Source organism: Euwallacea fornicatus, chromosome 23 (genome assembly GCF_040115645.1).
Source record: "Euwallacea fornicatus isolate EFF26 chromosome 23, ASM4011564v1, whole genome shotgun sequence".
In the NCBI taxonomy this organism is placed as follows: domain Eukaryota; kingdom Metazoa; phylum Arthropoda; class Insecta; order Coleoptera; family Curculionidae; genus Euwallacea; species Euwallacea fornicatus.
Window position 1 is genome coordinate 564,939 of NC_089563.1, and position 21,226 is coordinate 586,164.

The following is a 21,226-nucleotide window of genomic DNA, read 5'->3' on the forward strand; positions in this document are numbered from 1 at the left end:
CTCCTACGAGAGCGTTCAAACTCTGTCAGCCACTATTTTAGAGTCTTCAACGAAGGACCAGATTCCCCCAGAGTGGAATCTAACACCACTTTGATGTTGTACGGAGTAAAACCTTCTAAACGAAAGTATTAAATCACGCATCGATGAGTAATTTTTCCCGTGTTTACAAGATTTCTAAAAGCACTCACTAAAAGGGGGTTCCGAAACAACCACACATCAACGTATCACCCTCAAACTTTAGATATAACCCTTTTAAGGTTAAGTATGTATTTGTAAAGTAAGTAAATTTTTAACAAAAAGAATCTAAGGAGAATACTGCCTAAACACTGCGGATTATTTACCTATAAGGTGCAACTCATTCAAGAACTGAAAGAACACGACCATCAGCTTCGCCATAACTTCTTCATGTGGGCCTTAAACGCGCTTGAAAACGACGCCGATTCTAATCGCAAAATATTTTTTTTCGGAAAAATCTCACTTCCCCCTTAGAGGCTACGTAAATCTGTAGATTTTGGAGTTCCGAAAATTCACACGTAATCATAGAGAAGCCAATGCATTCTCAAACAGTTACGGTTCCGTGCGAGTTCTTGAACGGGGGTATCACTGATCCGTACTTGTATCAAGGTAGGGTAAATGGAGCGCGCCGCAGAGGCCTGATAACTGATTTTTTGCGGCCGCAATTAGCCGACATGGACTTGAATGAGTTTTGGTTCCAGCAGGATGGAGAAACGTCTCACACAAGCAAAAAAACAATCGATCTCTTGCATACCAAATTCGGTAACCGTGTTATCGGTCGGTTTGGAGACATTAATTGGCCAGCGCGCAGCTGCGATTTGACCCCACTGGACCACGTTTTATGGTGATGCGTCAAGGACCGTTACAACAACGATCTCCAAACAATTAACGCACTTAAAAGGAAACATTAATCGAGTTCTTACTGAAATAGAACTGCCAACTATTGAAAATGTGCTGCGAAATTGGGTGAAATGAATGGTCTACTGTTAAGCCAGCCGCCACGGTAATTTAACTGAAATCTTTTCCCTTAACTAATCGGAAGATATACTTTACTGAACAAAGTAACAATTATTTCGAAATATTGCACAATGCAGTTTTAATGGCAGCTTAAAAATAAACCAATAAACGGTTCCTACTTTAAAATAAAGTGTGTAAAAATATTAAGATAATTATATATAATTTTGATAATGTATAAGGTTAACATGATATTGATATCTGGAAAATAAAGACACTACACGAATGCAAAGGTCATTTCCTTGAACTTTATCCATTACTTAACATAAGTAGGTTCGTAGACCGTGCTATGCTTTCTCATTTGTGAAAGTTAGTGTGTATTTATATACAAATATGAGCAGGTAGGACCAGATTATCTCCTACAAAACGAGTGAATTTTGTTATACATTTTGAGGACACGAAAATGGCGAATACACTAAAGGATTTTCCTGCTGGTCCTTTGGACTATTACAGGAAGAGGGCCTCGTTTGACTGGAAAAAAATGAAACGCTTTTTCTATACTGAGGACGAGTTGAAGTGTTTGGTGAGTAGTTTCGTAATTTGTCAAGGAAAAATAACCTCAATTTAGTCATTTCTGCTGGAATTGATTCTGTATTCGTTTAAAGAATGTGTGGTATCGAGTAAAGATCGTCGACTCGTAAACTCTATATAGGGTCATTCACGGTGAGTGTCCTATTAAAAGTTCACGAGGTTCTAATATAGCTAGAGATCTGAAATTTTGGATACTCATGTAATGGAATTTAATCTGTTGAATTAAAATATTGGTATCGTTGCGACGTTGACAAATCTTTGTGTAACTGACACCAACTTTGTTATTTTAAATGGCACACCCTGTATTTTATTACATTTTCGAATTTCCCGGAAGATTTAGACCCCAGTTTATCTATCATGTCATAGCTGTGATGAACCGTCTTCGAAATAAATATTAGAATTTTTGAGAGTAAAAGGCACCACTTATTAGTTGATTCGGTTAGGAGGAGGCTATGGGTTAACAACGTAAAATAAACGAAATTGTAACATCCTTTATAATAAACTAGATCTACGTAATATTAATAAAATTAAAGATTTTGCTGAAAATGGCCACCGTCTGCTTTGAGACATTCTTGGATTGAATTCAGAACATGAACGTTTGTAGCTCTCTGGAGCTCATTTGGATCAAGCATCATCAAGATCAAATGCTTTTCTCACTCGTTCCTGTAACTGGTCAATATTTTGCACCTCGTCTCGGTATACTCTATTTTTAACGACACCCCATAAATAAGCATCAACCGGTGTAAGATCTGGTGACAACGGTGGCCAATTCCAAGGACCGAGACGCCGTACGGATATTTTTCATTGAACTTTCTACATGTTCTTGACGTTAATCTATCACACTCACCGTGAATGTAAAATAAATTTAATACATTACTATTTGAACATTCAAAAATCATTTTTAAACTCAAGAAATATCTAATCCAATGCTTAATAAATAATGTGGAGAATATTGCAAAAAAAAACAATTGCTTATTTATAATGCTTCCATAGTAACCCATAGCCTCTTCCTAACCGAATCAACAAATAAATGGTGTCTTTTACTCTCAAAGATTCTAATATTTGCCAATATCTCAAAAACAACTGAAAACAATTATATTAATGTATAATACTTTTCGATAGAGGATTTATTGATCTTTCAGATGCCATCCAAAAATATAGGGTGTTCTCTTTGAGATTCTCATTTAATGCTCACATTTATATCCTGGTGATATCGCACCAATTTTTCCACGCCCTGTATGTAAATCCAAAAAATGTATATTAAAAGATACAGATAACTAATAAGAGTCTGTAGCTTAAATTTCAACTTCTAGCTGTGATAGCTGAAAAGATATGCGCTTTTCAATTTAGAGCTGTTTGTTGCCAAATCAGTCAAAAAATAATTATTTATTTCGAAAACGGTTCATCATAGCTATGGCATATGATAAATAAACTGGAGTTTAAATCTTCCGGGAAATTCAAAAATGTAATAAAATACAGGGTGTGTTATTTAAAATAACAAAGTTGGTGTCAGTTACGCATAGATCTGTCAACGTCGCAACGATACCAATATTTTAATTCAACAGATCAAACTCCATTACATCAGTATCCAAAATTTCAGATCTCTAGCTATATTAGAATTCCGTAACATTTTAATAGGACACTCACCATGAATGACCCTGTATATTTGCAGAGGAAGGAGAGTTGAAAGACCTTGAAATAGTAAAGTGGGGAAAGGAGAAGACTTTTCGAATCTCAAAACCTACGAATATTCTGTACATAGCACTTGAAATATTTTCAGGATGAGCTACAAAGGGAGTTTAAAAAATATCCCGAGTTTCACCCCTCAACTAAACCGCTTTCATTCGATGAAGAGAGATACCTGGCAGTGAAGCAACATGCCATTATAAAATCCAATCCAACGAAGTTGTAAGTTGAAAATGACTTTAATATTGTAAATTTATTTTCTTATTTTTTAGTTTTAATCCATATTTCTTACGATTTACCTTTCAAATTTATCCCGGATCCTCAAAATTTAGTCTTGGATATTTAATTTTCATGAGGACGATCATGTCTGCCGGCAGTAAGCGACATTCTAGATTCTTGGAAGATGCCACAGACCGAAAAGTATTGATCAAATTGGGAAAACCTACGAGAAAATTTTATTTCATTCTTTTCAGATAGAAGGGTGTTTTGCCCTTACTGAAATCGGACATGGTTCTAACGTGAAAGGTATAAGAACTAGTGCAACTTATGATGAGAATACCAAAGAGTTTGTGATTCATACTCCAGATTTTGAGGCAGCAAAATGTTGGGTAGGAGGTGAGTTGAGAGTGCGTTGTATATGCGCTGTGTATGATTAATGAGTCAGTCGTAAATGTATTTTGGCTGTTTTCGATTGATCGTCATTTTGCGATTACAACTTCGTAATATCTAAAACGTTCTAGTGTAGAACGTAGAATTTTGGAATAGGGAAAATCTCGAGAAAACTAAAATGAACTAGGTATATTAGAAGCGGTCCTTTTGGTTAAAGTTCTTTTTGAGGCTCTGTAACTCGGAAAGAATAAGAGATAGATATAAGGGGATACATGTTCAAAATCGTACCATCTGATTACAGCTTCTAAAACTTTTAAGTTTTTAGTGTGTCCAATTAAAATCATCGAATTTTTAGGTGAAAATTACAAAAAAAAATAATAATTAATTATTTTACAAATTTTTGTATGCAAGGATTTATTTTAGACGCTCTACAAATATACAAGGTGTCAATTTGAAAAATTCCCACTATTATCTCGAAACGGGGTACATTTTTTTAAATCCTCAAAACACATTAATTTTGTTATCGAGGGGAAATAATTTTTATGTATAATTCACTACGCCTCTTTCAAACGTTGTTCACGAGCTACCTTCCTAATTATTTAAATAGTAAATGGGGGTCAAGTGATACGTAATTTTAAAGGTATTTTTAGTCTCTACACTTTGGCACCTTATTTATTACTTTTGACCGTTGCATTATCAAGTTGAGCATCTTTGATCGCAACGAGTTGATTGCAAACAAAAATAAACAATAAACAAATTCGTATTCTGTGTAGATGTTTCTTTTCGAGCTCCGAGGAAACTTATTAGATTAATGCATCTTTTCTTTTGATGATCGTCTCGACAGACAATAAGTCAATACGTTTGTAAATAGATTTATCACAACACGTTCCTAATCGTTAGACATGTTTGAATTTAAAAAAGTCTTCGTTTCAACGCTGTCAAAACACCAAAAAGGGAAAAATGAGTTTAGAATGCTCAAAGACACCGAACTTATTATCGCAACAGTCGAATGTAACGAATGAGGTATCAAAATATAGAGAATGAAAAGCTCTTTAAATTGATGTATCACTTAACCCCCTTTCCTATTTACGATATTTTAGAGGGTAAATTTGGAGGGTAGAGGGTTAAAAGAGGCACAGTTATGCTACATAAAAATTGTTTCCCCTCGATAACAAAATCAACGTGTTTCGGCAATTAAAAAGAAATCTATCTCGTTGCGAGATAATAGGGGCGAGAAGTTTTCAAAGTGATACTCTGTAGAGAGATATACAGGGTATTTCAGCTTTAACACGCATAACTTTAGTAACATGTTGAACGTCCAAAAATTATATCAGTTTGCTATATATGAAATTTTTTAGAGAAATTAAATATTTTCCATTTTTAAACTAAATTTAAACCCCCTGCGTCTACTAACGGAAGCCTCATTGTACGTTGATATACAGTAGTGAAGTATGGAAACTTTTTAAATATCCCTTTTTTTTAATCAACGGGTATAATTAGAAATTTTAAACATATAATAAATTCTACTTTTAATACTTTATCGCACTCCTTGGTATATTGGTATTCATTGGAATTTGATTTCGAACAAAGATAAAAACAAAAATATACTGAGGACAAAAGTTTGGAAATTTTTTGCATTTCTTGATAAAAAAAAAACGCGAATAATAGTTAAATTTGTAGAATTTGCATACAATAGAGTTCAGTCGCATTAACAATGCCAAAGCGTCATTTAACTCAAGAATTAAAACAACGCGTTGTTGAGTTCCCTAGAAACGGACACAAGCAGTGCGGTATTTCTAGTGTTTTAAATGCCCCGAAAGGAACAATATCAAAAATATTAAAACGTTTTCGTAAACGTGATATGATAGACAATTTTTCAGGGCCAGGTAGGCTTAAAGTGTCCAAAAAGTACTGAGAAGTTAAGAAGAGGATGTCGGAAAAAAATCCACTATTGACTTCGATGAATATTTCAAGACATCTTGCTGAAGAACCCAATATTCTGTTTTCGACTCTAACGGTGCGAAGAATCTTGGTAGCTAGAGGTTTATTTAGTAAGGTTGCTGTCAAGAAACCACTCATTTCCAAAAAAAAAAAATCGGAAAGACATATCAACTAATCGCAAAAAAAGTGGTCTTGTGGAGTAACGAGAGTAAATTTTAGTTATTCCACAGTGATGGTATTCCAAATGTAATATGCCCCAAGAATGCAAGATTCAACCCCCGGTATCAACTGCCTATTGTAAAACATGGCGGTAGAAGTGCCCTGGTCTGGGAATGTTTTAGGGAATCTGAGATTGGGTCAATAATTAAAATAGAAGGGACTATGGGCCGATTCATGTATAAAGACATCTTAGAAAATCATATGTTTCCGTTTGCTGAGTGAGAAATGCCTCAGTCCTGGAGTTTTTAACAAGACAGTGACCTAAAGCACGCATCAAAGCTTGTTAAAAATTGATTTCAAGAAAATTCTGTCTCGAAAATGGACTGGCCGTCCCAAAGGCCTGATTTTAACCCGATCGAACAAATTTAGGAACAACTCGGAAGACAAATTCATTAAGAAAAAATAGATAATATCAAAGATCTGTTAGGAATTTTTGGAAACAGAATGGAAATTAATTCCTGTAGAAGTTTGTAGAAAACTTGTTTATTCTATGAACCAAAGATGTCGTGCAGTTATTAAGAGAAACAGATATGCCACCAATTATTTGTGATGTTTCAATGGTTCTTTAATTAAAATTTATAGGTTTCCATACTTTTGTCGGAAATGAAATTTTCTTTTCTTGTTATCACTATGCACCGATCACCTAGATCTAACTTTAATGTATATTTTAAGAATATACACCCTTAAGTAGCAGTAGTACTGAAATAACCCTAAAAGTGTAACATATAAAGAAGATTTACAGAGATATATAAAGTTTCCATACTTATGACCGCTACTATGTATACAGGATGGTCCTCCAAGAAGTCCCTCGATCAATTGCGGGAAAACCATAATTCGGAAAAATCTGAAAATGGAGGGATATACCTAAAACGTTGGGTGACACGCGTTAAAAATATTTTCAAGATGGCGACACTTCCGGTTATACCGGAAATAGATGTTGAATCGCTTATTTTAAACGGAACGTCCTATATTTTATTGCATTTTTGGACTCTCAAAGAATTCTGAACACCTTTCATATGAAACGTTTTACGTTTATTTTTAACCGTTCTGGAGATATTTACACTTAAAGATGAAATTTGACAGTTGCAGTCATTGATTCATTGGATGAAAAGGAAATGTTATATCGCTGTAATTTTTTGAAGAATTGCTAATAAAGCATAACTTGCAGTAAAACTCACGAAATAAACTACAGGGTGGTCATAAACAATTCTTAAAGTTAACAATTATGAATCATTAAAAACTTGTGTTTTTCAAATAGAAAAAAACCATTTTTCTTAACGCCATCGTGTTAAGCTCAAAAAATAACTGTCACTTTATGTTTTATTACTTATACAGGGTTATTCAGATTCAACGCTCATCATTGAGATCTCAGTAACCATAAGAGATACGAATTGGGTTAAATTGGGGCGAAGATGTACAATTTGGAACTAAATAAAATGCCCTTTCAAAATTTGGAAAATTCCGATTACTGCCGGAGATATCCGTAAAAAACCGAAATTTTGAAAAAGCGTTTCTTTTCTTTTCTGATGTTATTTGAAAAGATAATTAAAAACGAATGGCACATTATAATTGCCACTTTTTTTGAATTTTAATGAAATGATGTATCAAACATAAATGTTTTCTTAAATTTATTAACTTAAAAATAATCTTAAACGTATAAATAAATAAAACGTCACAACAAATGTTCAAATATGCCTCCCTCTTGTTCAATACACAAATGAATACGTCGTTCAAAATTATTAATAGCACGACTGATGTCACGCCGTCTTAATGTTGCAAATGCATTTATAATTTTTGTCCGCAAGTCTTCTAAATCTTGTATGGGTTCGGAGTAACTTTTATTTTTTAACGTTCCCCATAAGTAAAAATCAAGGGGCGACAGGTCAGGTGACCTCGCGGGCCACTCTATTATACCACGATTTCCAATCCATCGACCAGGAAATTCGTTGTTAAGGAAATTCCTTACCCCCTTTAGGTTGTGGGAAGGTGCTCCATCTTGTTGAAACCAAATAGTGCGAAGTTGCCCAAGTAGAAAATTTTCTAAGTAATTCGCCAAGTAATTTTGTAAAATATTTAAATAGGCAGCTCCATTTAAATTATATTCGTAAACAAAGGGGCCTACTATGTTACCGTTTAAAATACCCGCCCATACATTTAAACCAAAACGTACTTGGTGTCTAATTGGTCTGTTTTGGTGTGGGTCCTGTACGGCCCAGATATACTCATTATTCCTATTAAACATTCCACAATTCGTGAACTTGCTTTCGTCTGTCCAAATTATAGAATTCAGATAACTACAATTTACATTAATTTGTTGTCTAAGCCAATTACACCAAGCTAATCGCCGTTCAAAATCACCAAGTAACAATCTATGTGAAACATGTATTTTGTAAGGCTTGTAGTTATTTCTAATCAGTATTTTCCAAACTTTAGTCTGTGGTAAATGTAGTTCAAATACTATTTCATTTGTAGATTTTCTCGGATGGGCGTTAACCTGAAATTGTTTTTTATCTTTTCAAATAACATCAGAAAAGAAAAGAAACGCTTTTTTTAAATTTCGGTTTTTTACGGATATCTCCGGAAGTAATCGGAATTTTCCAAATTTTGAAAAGACATTTTATTGAGCTCCAAATTGTACAACTTCGCCCCAATTTAACCCATCTCGTATCTCTTATGGTTACTGAGATCTCAATGATGAGCGTCGAATCTGAATAACCCTGTATATCTAATATCAACCGTTTCGATCTTTCATCATCGTATGATAAATTTAGTCTTGCCATAATTAATAATTTAATTAACAAATTGTCAAAAGTTGGAAAACGTTTCCATTAAAACTTTATCACCAACCATTGGTTTACCATGGTTTATGCCGCTTCTGACATGAAATCTATTAAAGTATTATAGTATGAAGCAAGTTTTCTAAAAAAAAATCGAAACGGTTGATATTAGATATATAAGTATTAAAACACAAAGTGAAAAGTTATTTTTCGTTTATTTTACACGATGGCGTTAAGAAAAATAGGCGTTCCTATTTAAAAAACACAAGTTTTAATGAATCGTAATTGTCAACTTTAAGAATTATTTATAACCACCCTATATGTTATTTCGCGAGTTTTACTGCATACGCGGCTAAAGTTGTGCTTTATTAGCAATTCCTCAAAAAATTACTGTGATATAACATTTCCATTTCATAGTATCACCAAATGAATCAATGACTGTAACAGTCAAATTTCATCTTTAAGTGTAAATATCTCCAGAACGGTTAAGAATGAACGTAAAACGTTTCATATGAAAGGTGTTCAGAATTCTTTGAGAGTCCAAAAATGCAATAAAATATAGGACGTTCCGTTTAAAATAAGCGATTCAACATCTATTTCCGGTATAACCGGAAGTGTCGCCATCTTGAAAATATTTTTAACGCGTGTCACCCAACGTTTTAGGTATATCCCTCCATTTTCAGATTCTTTCCAAATTATGGTCTTCCCGCAATCGATCAAGGGACTTCCCGGAGGACCACCTTGTATCGCAAACTGACATTATTTGTGGACGTTCAAAACTCTATTAAATTTATACGAGTTAAAAAGGGAATCACCTTACATACACAGAAAAATTTCCCTTGAATACATTTTGTAAAAATATAAAAATATACAAAGTATTTAAAAAATAAAATTTCTAATAGTAATGTAAATGTAGTCTTCCCCCCTTTTCATGCATTTTAAAAGTAGTTTCAACCCTAAACATTTCCATCTTTATTTCCCTCTGTACACTTCGGTTTTTTACAGGACTGGGAACTACTGCTACTCACGCACTAGTCTATGCTCAACTATACACACAAAACCAAAAATATGGTATCCACGCTTTCGTGATCCCAATCCGAGATCCCCAAACATTACTGCCCTATCCAGGGATAGTAGTTGGAGACATGGGTGAAAAAATGGGCTTCAATGGGATTGATAATGGGTAGATACTTATCTTAAACAAACTGATTAGCTCAAACAACACTCTTTTTACATAAGATTTATCATGTTCCAAAACTATCGAATTCCACGTGAGAACTTGCTTAATAAAAATGGAGATGTAACTGAAAATGGCAGCTATGTAACCGCTATCAAGAATGATAATGAACGATTTGGTGCCACTCTCTTGGCCTTATCCAGCACTAGAGTTGGAGTCATAACTCTAGTCGAAATGTACGGAACACATGCTATCACAATAGGTATTAGATATGCGGCTTTAAGAAAACAATTTGGTCCTAAAGATCTAGAAATTCCTATATTAGAATATCAGACACAGGTAAGAACAAAACAAACATTTCCTCCTTTGATTTACATGTCGTTTCTGATTTCAGCAATACAGACTTTTGCCTTATCTAGCAACTGTCTACATTCTGAATAACTTTAACAATTATCTTACCAAGGTCTTCTTTGAATATATCGAAAATCTCGATTCTGGTGATAACTTAATATTCTTAGGCATTGAATTACATGCAATTACTTCAGCAGCTAAAGCGGTCAGTGGTTGGATGGTCAGAGATGCAATTCAGTCTTGTAGAGAAGCTTGTGGCGGACACGGATATTTAAAATGTAGTACAGGATTTGTTTTCAATTCAATATCATCATTGGTTCTGCAGCCGCAGGATTTGCCAGATTGAAAAATGATCAAGAGCCTTCTCTTACATACGAAGGGGAAAACTGGGTTCTGATCCAACAGACCTCAAATGTACTTTTGAAATTGTGGGATACGATCAAAGAAGGAGGAGAAATTAGATCTCCTTTAGCATCAGTGGAGTTTTTAAGTAACTTAAATGACATCTTAGATAAAGGCAAATTTTCTGCTGAAACTATAGAAGAAATTAGCAAACCGGAGAGTAAGTTGTCAAAAATACCTAATAAATTAAATAAGAATAATTTTTCAGCAATTCTTGATATCTACAAATGGATAATTTGCTACCTGCTAAGAGAAACATTTATGAAGAAATCTTTTCTCATAAATAGCGGAGCCACCAAGTTCTCGGCCAACAACGACGTGCAAGTGTTTCAAGCAAGAAGATTAGGAATTGCATTTATAGAAGTATCTAATCAATACTGAACCTTTTGGATGTGATCACTTTTCATTTTCAGCACTTTTTCATACAAAAATTCCTAGACAAGATACTAGAATGTCCCGATAATTCGTTGACATCAGTTCTAACGGATCTCCTCTCCTTATTCGGATTGTTCAACTTGGACAAATTCTTAAGTCTGATGTATCAAGGTGCATACGCCTCAGGAGCCAAACCAGCAATGTTAATTCAAGACGCTATCATCAGCAAGTGTGAAAAATTGAAGGATGAAGCAGTAGCATTGATAGATGTTGTTGCACCTCCGGATTTTATTTTAAATTCGATTCTTGGTTCATCAGATGGAAAGGTAATCTTCGATTGGGAACAACAAATTACATTCTAATTAAATTTTTAGATTTATGAGAGATTAGAAGAATCATTATTTTCTTCACCTTATGGAAGAGAGAGACCAGCGTGGTGGAAAGATATAGTGAACTGGAGAGAGACTGTGAATAAACCCATATCGAAGCTCTAGATGCGAAAAGTCTTCGTTTAACAACTTTTGATGATATCGTTATATTATTTTATTCAATTTTAACACATGTGGCGTCAATTATTCAATGCACAATGTACTAAATGACCGTTCATTCACTGATGAGGAAAAACGCACTGATACACCTAATTCTATACGGGATATACATAAAGTATGGAAATAATTCATTTTCTCGGTCTGAAATTGAAATAATAAAAAATGCTTGGACACAGATTTTGGTTGGATAATATTAGCCGTGATGTCATCATTGTTCCAGATATGACGTCAGTGTTAATTTTTTTAAATCATAATCACTTTTTTGATCATTTTATGTGAAATGGCACACTTTTTTATGCACAGGACATAAACTTTTTCATTATGTTACATAACAATTTTTTTGAAAGATTCTCAAAAACATATTCAAGGAATTAACACCGACGTCATATCTGGAGCAATAATGACTTCACGGCTAATATTATCCAACAGAAATATATGGAATTATAAGCTGAAGTCAGAGTGTCCAAGCATTTGTTATTATTTTAATTCCAGACCGAAAAAATGAATTTATTTCATACTTCACATACACCCTGTATAATATAATAAAACATTTCTCCCATTTTCCAGAATCAAATGTCGTAGTAACTGAACTGTTTATTTTTTACGTGTATAAAATTACAATATATTCGAAATGAAATACAATTTTGTATGGAACTCGTAATATAAATCTATTATTCGCTTGAAAAACTTTGGCCTCTCACTGACGCTCGTAGATATAATTGTTGAATAAGTAACAATTAGTAAGTTAATCAGCAGTTGGTTATTTAAAATGAAGTGTCAAGGTGTGCGTTCATTCATTTTTACGTTCATTACGAAACAAGCGCATTTATATTCCAAGAAAGAGGGTATCAAGAAGCCCAGCTGAAACCGTGAAAATCGTGCGATAAACACCTACTGGAAAATTGTAATTTGTTGAGGTGAACATTACACAATCGCGTAAACCACATACAAAATAGAATATTAATTAACAGCTGAAAATCTCATGTAATTTGCAAATTAACGTAATTTAAACTAATTAAATTATCAACATAAGGAATACGAGTGGAAGCAACACAAGTGGCATCTCTTCGAGCAATTCAGAAAACTATTATTTCCTGTCATTTGGATACTAAAAACCTGTCACTCTCAATATTAAATTGGATCAGGATTAGTTTAAAAATCGCTTTGATATTTACCGAACAGGGAAGGCATGTTACGACATTTTGGAAATTACTTGAATAAATCCATTTTCAGACACTGGGTTAGTTTCTAGCGCCAAGGAGAGAGAGAGGGGGGGGGAGGTTAGGTTTCTTTTTAATAAACTGAGCTATTTAGAAAACAAGAGGTAAACGTTTCTGAATAATCTTAAATGATTTTTCCATTGCGAAAAACTTAAATACAGTCGCTCATAAAAGTATTCGTACAGCGGGAAAAAAATTCTGTGACCTATAATTTTCGACTGATTTTGTTCAAAATTTGTATAATGAAAAATCAATCCTAAGCTCAGTTTAGGTGTTCGAGCAAATTTTGAAAATTAAATTTTTAGAGTGCTTTTCATGGTCTTAAAAAAAAACTCCATTTTGGAAACTTCTTGTGTGGTGGAAATTTTTCAGTAAGATTTTTCTACGTATATACTGAAAATTTGATCAAAGTCAGACCACAAATAAGGGAGTTGCAGCTTTTTAAATTCTATTTAAAAAGCTGCAACTCCCTTATTTGTGGTCTGACTTTGATCAGATTTTCAGAATATACCTAGAAAAATCCCCTCTACAGGATCATTAAAATCCTACTGAAAAATTTCCACCGCACAAGAAGTTTTCGAAATGGAGTTTTTTTTAAGACCATGAAAAGCACTCTAAAAATTTAATTTTCAAAACTTGCTCGAACACCTAAACTGAGCTTAGGATTGATTTTTCATTATACAAATTTTGAACAAAATCAGTCGAAAATTATGGGTCACAGGATTTTTTTCCCGCTGTACGAATACTTTTTTGAGCGACTGTAAGCCTCGCCCGAACTAGAAATCCTAGAAACATCCTCTGCAAATAACAACTACCAACTCATTCAAAGTAGGGCTCCTTCAAAAAGATTTTTTAAGACGGTTTTTTTATTTTGAATTGAACGAAACTCGACACTAAAAATCATCACCCAAGTGGAAAACAGAATATGTAGGTTTAAGATATATTCCACCCCGGATTTTTTTGCCCTATAAGAGTCTCCGGTCATTAGATTAGGGGTGAAGTACGAAAATTTCAATATCGAGCGAAACTGCCTCTATCGATTTCTCTAAAGTTTCGCTCAGTTCAATGAGGTCTTGCAAAATGTTAGGGACGCTTTGACAATAACTCTAATGAACTCTTTCAAAACAAGATTCTGTCAAAAAGGTTCTATGTCGGATTTTTGGACATACTTGGGAGTCTCCATTGGTGAGACTAAGTCAGGTTGCCGAAACTTTACGTGCAAAGCCACGCAAATTTGATTGAGGAAAATTCAAACTGCATTTGAAAATTGACATTTGAAGATGCGTCTTAAAAACTAAAAGTTTACTTAGAAATCTACTGAACGATACAGATTGGTTTCTTCTACATCACCTCGCTGTTTACATTAATTTCGTTACTTCAACCCGCATACCGAACATTCAAAATAAACTTACATCCGGTGATTAGACGCAAATTTAATATCGACTTAACGAATCCGGATTTATGCATTATTTCGTGTCGTTAATCAAAGCCAAGCTTGTCACCTCTAACAACTTTGTACGGTATAATTAGAAATTTGTATAGGTTTGTCATTGTTCTACGTCTATATATTCAACCATTTATGAGAACGAACTCAGTCAATGGAAAACATGTCCTCATTCAAATCCGTCCTCTCAATTCTTACACTTTCGGTAAGGGCAAAAAAGTGCTGCAAAAGCTGAGATTATTAATTCGATAATGGTTGTTTTTCCAAGTAGATTGCTGTGATGATAGCGGTCATGGTGGTCATCATATTAGTGACAATAATCATACGAGCCGATGATTAATAATCTAAGCTGAGTTCGGGATTTTCGAGTAGTGAAAAATTTACTTATTTTCATTGAATTTGGTTTTGTTTTTTTACAGGTTATTGTGAGCATTGTTTATGCACAACGTAAGTAAAAGTTTTTTCATTTACTGTCGTTTTAAAGCAATTGAGAAACAGAACAACACGGATGAAGATGGGCAAAGATCAACATAAGAGAAACACTGTTAATGCACAAATGTACATAAGCAAGTTCACATCCTTTGATCATCTCAGCGTCGGTATTTGCAACTTACGAGCCGTCTTTTCCTGCAATTTACATAGAAAGTAGCGATTTTTCCCTAACTTCCTCCGTTTCACCACTCACTATTTTCGCTTGTTCCATTGTAGAAACACCCAACATATCATTTTCAAATACCTTGGAGCAGTTACAACAACGCGCACAAGAGTGGAGAAAACAAGCTGAAGACTGGGGTCGACAAGCTGCTGAAAATGCCCAAAGCTTTGCACAGCGATTTATGAACGGTAGAACTCTTACTTGTAAAAGCTCGATAAAATATTATTCAATTTTCCAGGATCATCGTTTAAACCTTCAGTGGGATTCACCAATTTCGGCTTTGCCACCAACAATAAACCAGAAGATGCAGCCAAAGAAACACAGAGTGAAGAACCTCCTGCAGAAACAGAATAATGTGTAGAATACGTGAAATTTTAAGTATAAAATATAGAAAAAAATTGGAGAGTTTAGAAAAGTAAATAATTATCCAAGAATTGGAAACATAGGATTTTGAGTTTAAAAAATATTTTTAGGCTCAAAAAAGTACATTTCTAAAACTTTAATTTACTGAGACCAATGAATTAGTTAGTTTAGGAATGGTTAAAATAATTTAAGGACTTTACGTAGGATTTCTACCTAAAAATAAATTATTTTAGTCTATGAAAAGATTTGATATCCTGCTGCCTTCAATACTTACCATAAGTCCAGAGTGACCCATTTGGTAAAGTTAGAGTATCGGATAAGGTATATTCTGGGGATAATTACCCTATAGCTCAAAATCTGACGACGACAGGGGTTACCTGTTCATCCTTCTCCCCTTTTTAAAAATTTGTCTGTATCTCAAAAACTAAAAACTATAATATAAAATATGTATACAGCCCGAACTGTCTAGATTATAAATCTTAGCGAGAAGTTCAGATGTTGTTACTCAAAACTGGAATAAGGGGAAAGCCACTTTAATAAAAAATACTTATATCATGCTGTTTTTTGCTACAAAATAGTCATATTAAGAGTGTATCAAATTCTCAAATTTAATGGGGATGGTTATGTTGAGCCATTTGAAGTAAACGATATTTCCAGGAAAATACCGAGACTTAGATGATCTTCTTCGTTTTAGATGACTCAATTGAATACTTCAATTTAGAAGAATTAATTTAATACACTTAAATTTTATGGGCATTATACAGGGTGTCCCAGAATGAGGGGGCCAACGCTTAACCACATATTCCTTGGTCAAAAATATATCGATTCATGGTGATATACTTATAAACGAAATTGTCCCCTGGAGATACAAGCTCTTAAAGTCTCACTTTTTTTTAAGTTTTGCACATAAGTCGAAAACAGCTAGATGGATTGCTACGAAATTTGGTGTATAATCTTTCTGCTTCTCGAGGCACATTCGAGGGGGATTATTATGGTAAAACCACCAGGGGTAGTGGTCAATTGCTACAAGGTCGAATGTTAAATACACCAGAACTTTTTTATTCGTTCATGCAAACGGTTGATTTTTTTTAAATGAAATTCCCGGTCAGTTACGCAATTTTTTTTTATCTCTTATCGAATTTTGATTTGGAGCCTTCATTAGACGAAAAAAAATTTAAATTGTTCATAATGTCAGCCCCTCTTCAATGGCCACCTAGATCTCCAGATTTAACTCTCTGCGACTTTTCTATTTGGGGTACGCTATAATCTCGTGTGTATGCTGTTCCTATTCGAAATGAAGACCACCCAAGAAATAGACTTTTGCAAGCAGCTGATGGAATGCGCAATGATCCAATGATGTTGGGAAGATTAAAATTTAATTTTCTTCGACGTGCGAATCTCTGTATTCGACAGCGGGGTGGCCACGTTGAGCACTTATTAAATTAATTGTCTGTTGATATGTATGCTTTTATTTCCTTCTGAAGGGTGTGTATTGACTCATATTATCAACAATTTTAATTTTTTTTTATCTAATGGAGGCTTCGAATCAAAATTCAAGAAGAGATGAAAAAGTTGCGTAACTGACCGGGAATTTGATTTTAAAAAAGCCAACCGTCTGCATGAACGAATAAAAAAGTTTTGGTGTATTTAACATTCGACCTTGTAGCAATTGACCACTACCCCTGGTGGTTTTACCATAATAAGCCCCTTCGAATGTGCCCCGAGAAGCAAAAAGATTATGCACCAAATTTCGTAGCAATCCATCTAGCCGTTTTTGACTTACAGTAGTGGACAAAATTAGAGTGACTTTTTTTATTTCCCAATAAATCAACAAATATACTTGTTTACAAAATTCAGTGCCTATCATACGTCTCTATGAAACATACCAAGAAAGTTTTTTAGCATTAGTCCCCATATTTGTTTATTGCAAGAGTACCAAATAATTTTTTGTGAAATTCCTTAAATATTTTCTGGACAAAATTAGAACGACTTCCTTCATTTATCAACAGATACGTTATTAAAGAGTGTCAATGTCTTGAGTGCATTTAATTTAAGTTTTTAAAATGCCCCGCGGACATTGTTATTCGATTGATTTGAAAGAAAAGATCATTCAAGCATACAAAAGTGGCTCTTCACAAAAAAACAATCAGTGACCAATTTAACGTTTCTATACAAGTAGTTTTCAAAATCGTTAAAACTTACAATATTCGCGGAAAGGTAGTTAATTTAAAACGAGGAGGTCGACCTAGGAAAACCGATAAAACACTGGAACGGCGCATTAAAAGACTAATCCAAAAAGAAACAAAGAAATCCTCAACTAGTATTATGGCAGACCCAGGAGACGTAGAAGTGTCTTCGAGAACGATAAGACGTAGATTGGTCAAAGCTGGACTTTCAGGAAGAAGACCAGCGAAAAAACAATTTTTATCAAAAAAAAATAGGGACGCAAGGATGTTGTTTGCGACGCGTCACCTTAACTGGACATTTAATGATTGGAAACGGGTGCTTTTTAGTGACGAATCGAAATTTAATTTATTTGGAAGTGACGGGGCAAATTACGTACACAGAACCAAAGGCAAAAGACTAGACCCAAAATATGTTTCAACCACTGTTAAATATGGAGGCGGTAGCGTCATGGTTTGGGGTTGCTTTTCGTTCTATGGAATGGGTCCAATTACACAAATCGAGGGAACCATGGACCGGTTCGTCTATTTAAACATCCTTGAAAACACAATGAAACCCTATGCTGAATGGGAAATGCCCCTGAAATTCATTTTCCAACGTGACAACGACCCCAAACACACCTCCAAACTGGTGAAGCAGTGGCTGATGAGCGAAAAAATTGTGGTTCTGAAATGGCCACCACAATCTCCCGACTTAAATCCCATAGAGAATTTATGGGAGATTGTGGCAAGGCAAATTGGAACCAAAAATTTTTCGAACAGGGCGTTATTATACCAAGAGATCGTCCGAACATGACAACATGTCAAACAAGAGACAATTGATAATTTAATTCGATCAATGCCTGAAAGATGTGGGGCAGTTATTGCCAATAAGGGTTATTGGACGAAATACTAATAAAGTAGGATCAATATCTTTGAAAAATCAACCACTAATTATGAATTATTTGTAGAGTCGCTTTAATTTTGTCCAGCCGATTTTAAAGAAATTTAGAAAATTATTATTTGTTATACTTATATTAAAAATATATAGGACGACCATTGGGAGAACTTTTTATTTACGTTCTAGAAGCCTTTCGATAAGCAGTAGATTTAATAAAGTAATATAATTGTTTATTTATACTAAAATTCATAAAGTCGCTCTAATTTTGGCCACTACTGTATATGCAAAATTCAAAAAAAAAGTGAGACTTTAAGAACTTTTATCTCCAGAAGGAGACAATTTCGTATAACACCATGAATCGATATATTTTTGGCCAAGGAATACGTGGTTAATCGTTGACCCCCTCATTCTGGGACACCCTGTATACCTAAAAATTGAAAAAATGCTAAAACAAAAATGAAGTTTTGAAACTAAATTCGTCGTTAGTCTGGTTGACCCGACTGTTTTTTTTTGTCCTTTTAACTTGGGAAATATACCAAATCCTATCAGCTGTTGATATGTAGGATTCATAATATACCAATTTAAGATGAAACTAATAACACAAATTTTATATGAACGTGACAATACATATGTTATAGAACATCGGATGATCTTTTGTCCCGTTTTCGGCATTCTCCTACATCGACCAATCGTTTCTATGGAGATATTTTTATGTCAATGTTGAGCGATATATAATATTTGTGACTAAGTCGATAAATTTCCTCATTTCGTTCCATAAATATGAAAAAAGTTCAAGTTAATTATCCTAAAAAAAGCACTCGACTGCATATTGATGATTTTGGAGCTGCTACTGAACCTGAAAGAAAATCTATGTACCAAGTGATGCAGGAAAACTTGAAAGCTTTTAACAGAGTAAGAACTACTAGTAATAAGCCAACACACTTCTCATTAAAGGATAATATGCAATCTAAGGTAACCTTCCTTCACCGCATAATCTACGTGGGTGAGCACAAATTTAAATCTTTTGATGAGGCCAAGAAACTTTTTGCCCAAATAATTAAAAAATGCAACGACTCTTATTGCATGGAGAAACTAAGCGGTTTTTTCTTGTACTATAATCAGTATTTTGTTCACGTGGTCGAGGTAGCTCTCAATTTACCAAAAAAAATGTTACCCTCAAAAATCTTGAATTATAGGGAGATGAGGACAACCTCAATAAACACCTAGGATTGCTCCTGGATGAGTCTGGACACCACTACGAAAGCCTAGGAGTTATTAAATTACTGATACATGTTTCAAACATAAATCAGGTCGTTGATAAAACATATACCAAGATTTTATGAAGATTAATCAAAAAACTTTAGCGTTTTTTAGAGGATTGGATTGCATATACTGGAGCCCCATGCAAGTTCCATGAAAAGATCGATATCAACGCTGATGTTCAGATATCAGGAAAGTGGATCTATAACTGTATTAAAAAATTATATTCCTTGATAGGTACATTTGGCGAATATTTACTGACTACTGAAGGTGCAGGAGCTTCCACAGCCAGTAAGATCAGTTTGGAGGTAAGTTGTGATGAAGGTACAAATGATTGCAGTAAATTTACTATTTTTCAGGCTAGTAATACCATGGTGAAGAGTCAAGAGTACAGTTCCAAGTTTCACTCATCTTTTAGCTATAACAATCCAAATTCTGATCCTACGGGCCGTAGTATATATGCTAAGACCAGGGAGAGGGAATTTGAAAATTTTCTTCCGGAATATGAGTTATTGGATTTTGTAATTAATTCTAGTTTCACACTGTTCCTTCAGGATTATTTTCAGCTCTATGGGATTATTCCAATGAGGGATATTTATAAAGGTATATCTTACAAAAACTAAAACTCTGGTCAGTGAAGTAAATAAGTAATGAGGATCACTAGATTTTTCACATTTAGCCGCAAACGCAACAATTGCTAGTATAAATTTAGAATAGTAGGTTGTAGGAACTTATATTAAAAGTCAACCACTACCTGATTTTTAAAAAACGAACAAGTTGCTAAGTCCGATCATCAACTTTTGCTCGCTCTATATATAATTTAAATGTGGCTTTTATCTTCTGTTTGCTACCAAAAATTAGAATTTTTCTCGATTTTAGATAAAGTTTGGCCAGTTCCACACGACTTCATCCCATATGATATATTTGAAAAACCATATGATTGCGCCATTGAATTACCGAAAAATTTGAGTAAACCTCTACAGAAAGAGCTGACTCTTTCACCAAAATTAGCTTCCAGCCCAGTAAGCAATATGGGAACCGATATTGATGTTCATGTGGACGACACATTTAGCATCCAAACGCTGTCGATTAATAAACTAGCGTCTTAAGACAATCTTTTTATTATGCATAACTTTCTACCAATATCCTGAAACCTTATTAACCAAGAGAAACTAATAAAATGCGATAATAAAAAAATATATAATAATTTTTTATTTCAAGGCGATTAAGGTTACATAACAATTGGAAGAATGATATGACCATGCCTTTCTATCTCCTACAAAATCTAGACTTGCATTTTACCCGCATGAAGATGAGAATATGTTTACTCAAATGCTTTATTTCGGTTCTATTATTTGAAAAGTGATATACTTTCAATGCCTTGGAAATAAATGAACTGACTAGACAAAAAAAGGTTTGTGGTTTTTAGCAAAATATCAGTGTTTTGATGATCTGCACAATTTACCGTAAATTGGAGACTGACGCCCAGTTTTCAAACGAGAAATGAAATCGACTTGAATTTAAGTGTGCATCGTAACTTGCGGTTCAACAGAAGGTTATGACATTTGGTTATGTA

At 34.2% G+C, this 21,226-nt stretch overlaps 4 protein-coding genes across 6 annotated transcripts in view; 3 read left to right on the plus strand and 1 right to left on the minus strand.

Moving 5' to 3' along the window:
- Positions 1-21,226, minus strand: part of LOC136346555 (transmembrane protein 17-like) — a 72,314-nt gene that overhangs the window by 47,144 nt on the left and 3,944 nt on the right. The gene's annotated exons all lie outside the window — the stretch shown is intronic.
- On the plus strand, positions 1,286-12,332 carry LOC136346532 (peroxisomal acyl-coenzyme A oxidase 3-like). The gene is made up of 11 exons (XM_066295763.1): positions 1,286-1,552; positions 3,341-3,468; positions 3,519-3,666; positions 3,720-3,861; positions 9,798-9,975; positions 10,032-10,308; positions 10,364-10,598; positions 10,646-10,882; positions 10,931-11,085; positions 11,136-11,423; positions 11,472-12,332. Exons 1-11 carry the CDS (start codon positions 1,433-1,435, stop codon positions 11,589-11,591), a joined length of 2,028 nt encoding a protein of 675 aa, XP_066151860.1. The 5' UTR covers positions 1,286-1,432; the 3' UTR covers positions 11,592-12,332.
- LOC136346557 (uncharacterized) lies at positions 14,389-15,882 on the plus strand. The gene is made up of 4 exons (XM_066295802.1): positions 14,389-14,514; positions 14,729-14,756; positions 15,018-15,152; positions 15,203-15,882. The coding sequence occupies exons 1-4, from the start codon at positions 14,464-14,466 to the stop codon at positions 15,316-15,318; spliced, it is 330 nt and encodes a 109-aa protein (XP_066151899.1). The 5' UTR covers positions 14,389-14,463; the 3' UTR covers positions 15,319-15,882.
- LOC136346548 (uncharacterized) lies at positions 19,069-20,810 on the plus strand. Of its 2 annotated transcripts, XM_066295786.1 has the most exons (6): positions 19,069-19,302; positions 19,363-19,533; positions 19,587-19,700; positions 19,755-19,958; positions 20,010-20,253; positions 20,530-20,810. In XM_066295786.1, the coding sequence occupies exons 1-6, from the start codon at positions 19,171-19,173 to the stop codon at positions 20,757-20,759; spliced, it is 1,095 nt and encodes a 364-aa protein (XP_066151883.1). In that variant the 5' UTR covers positions 19,069-19,170; the 3' UTR covers positions 20,760-20,810. The 2 variants fall into 2 exon arrangements, with proteins under 2 accessions (XP_066151883.1, XP_066151884.1); XM_066295787.1 differs by lacking the exon at positions 19,363-19,533.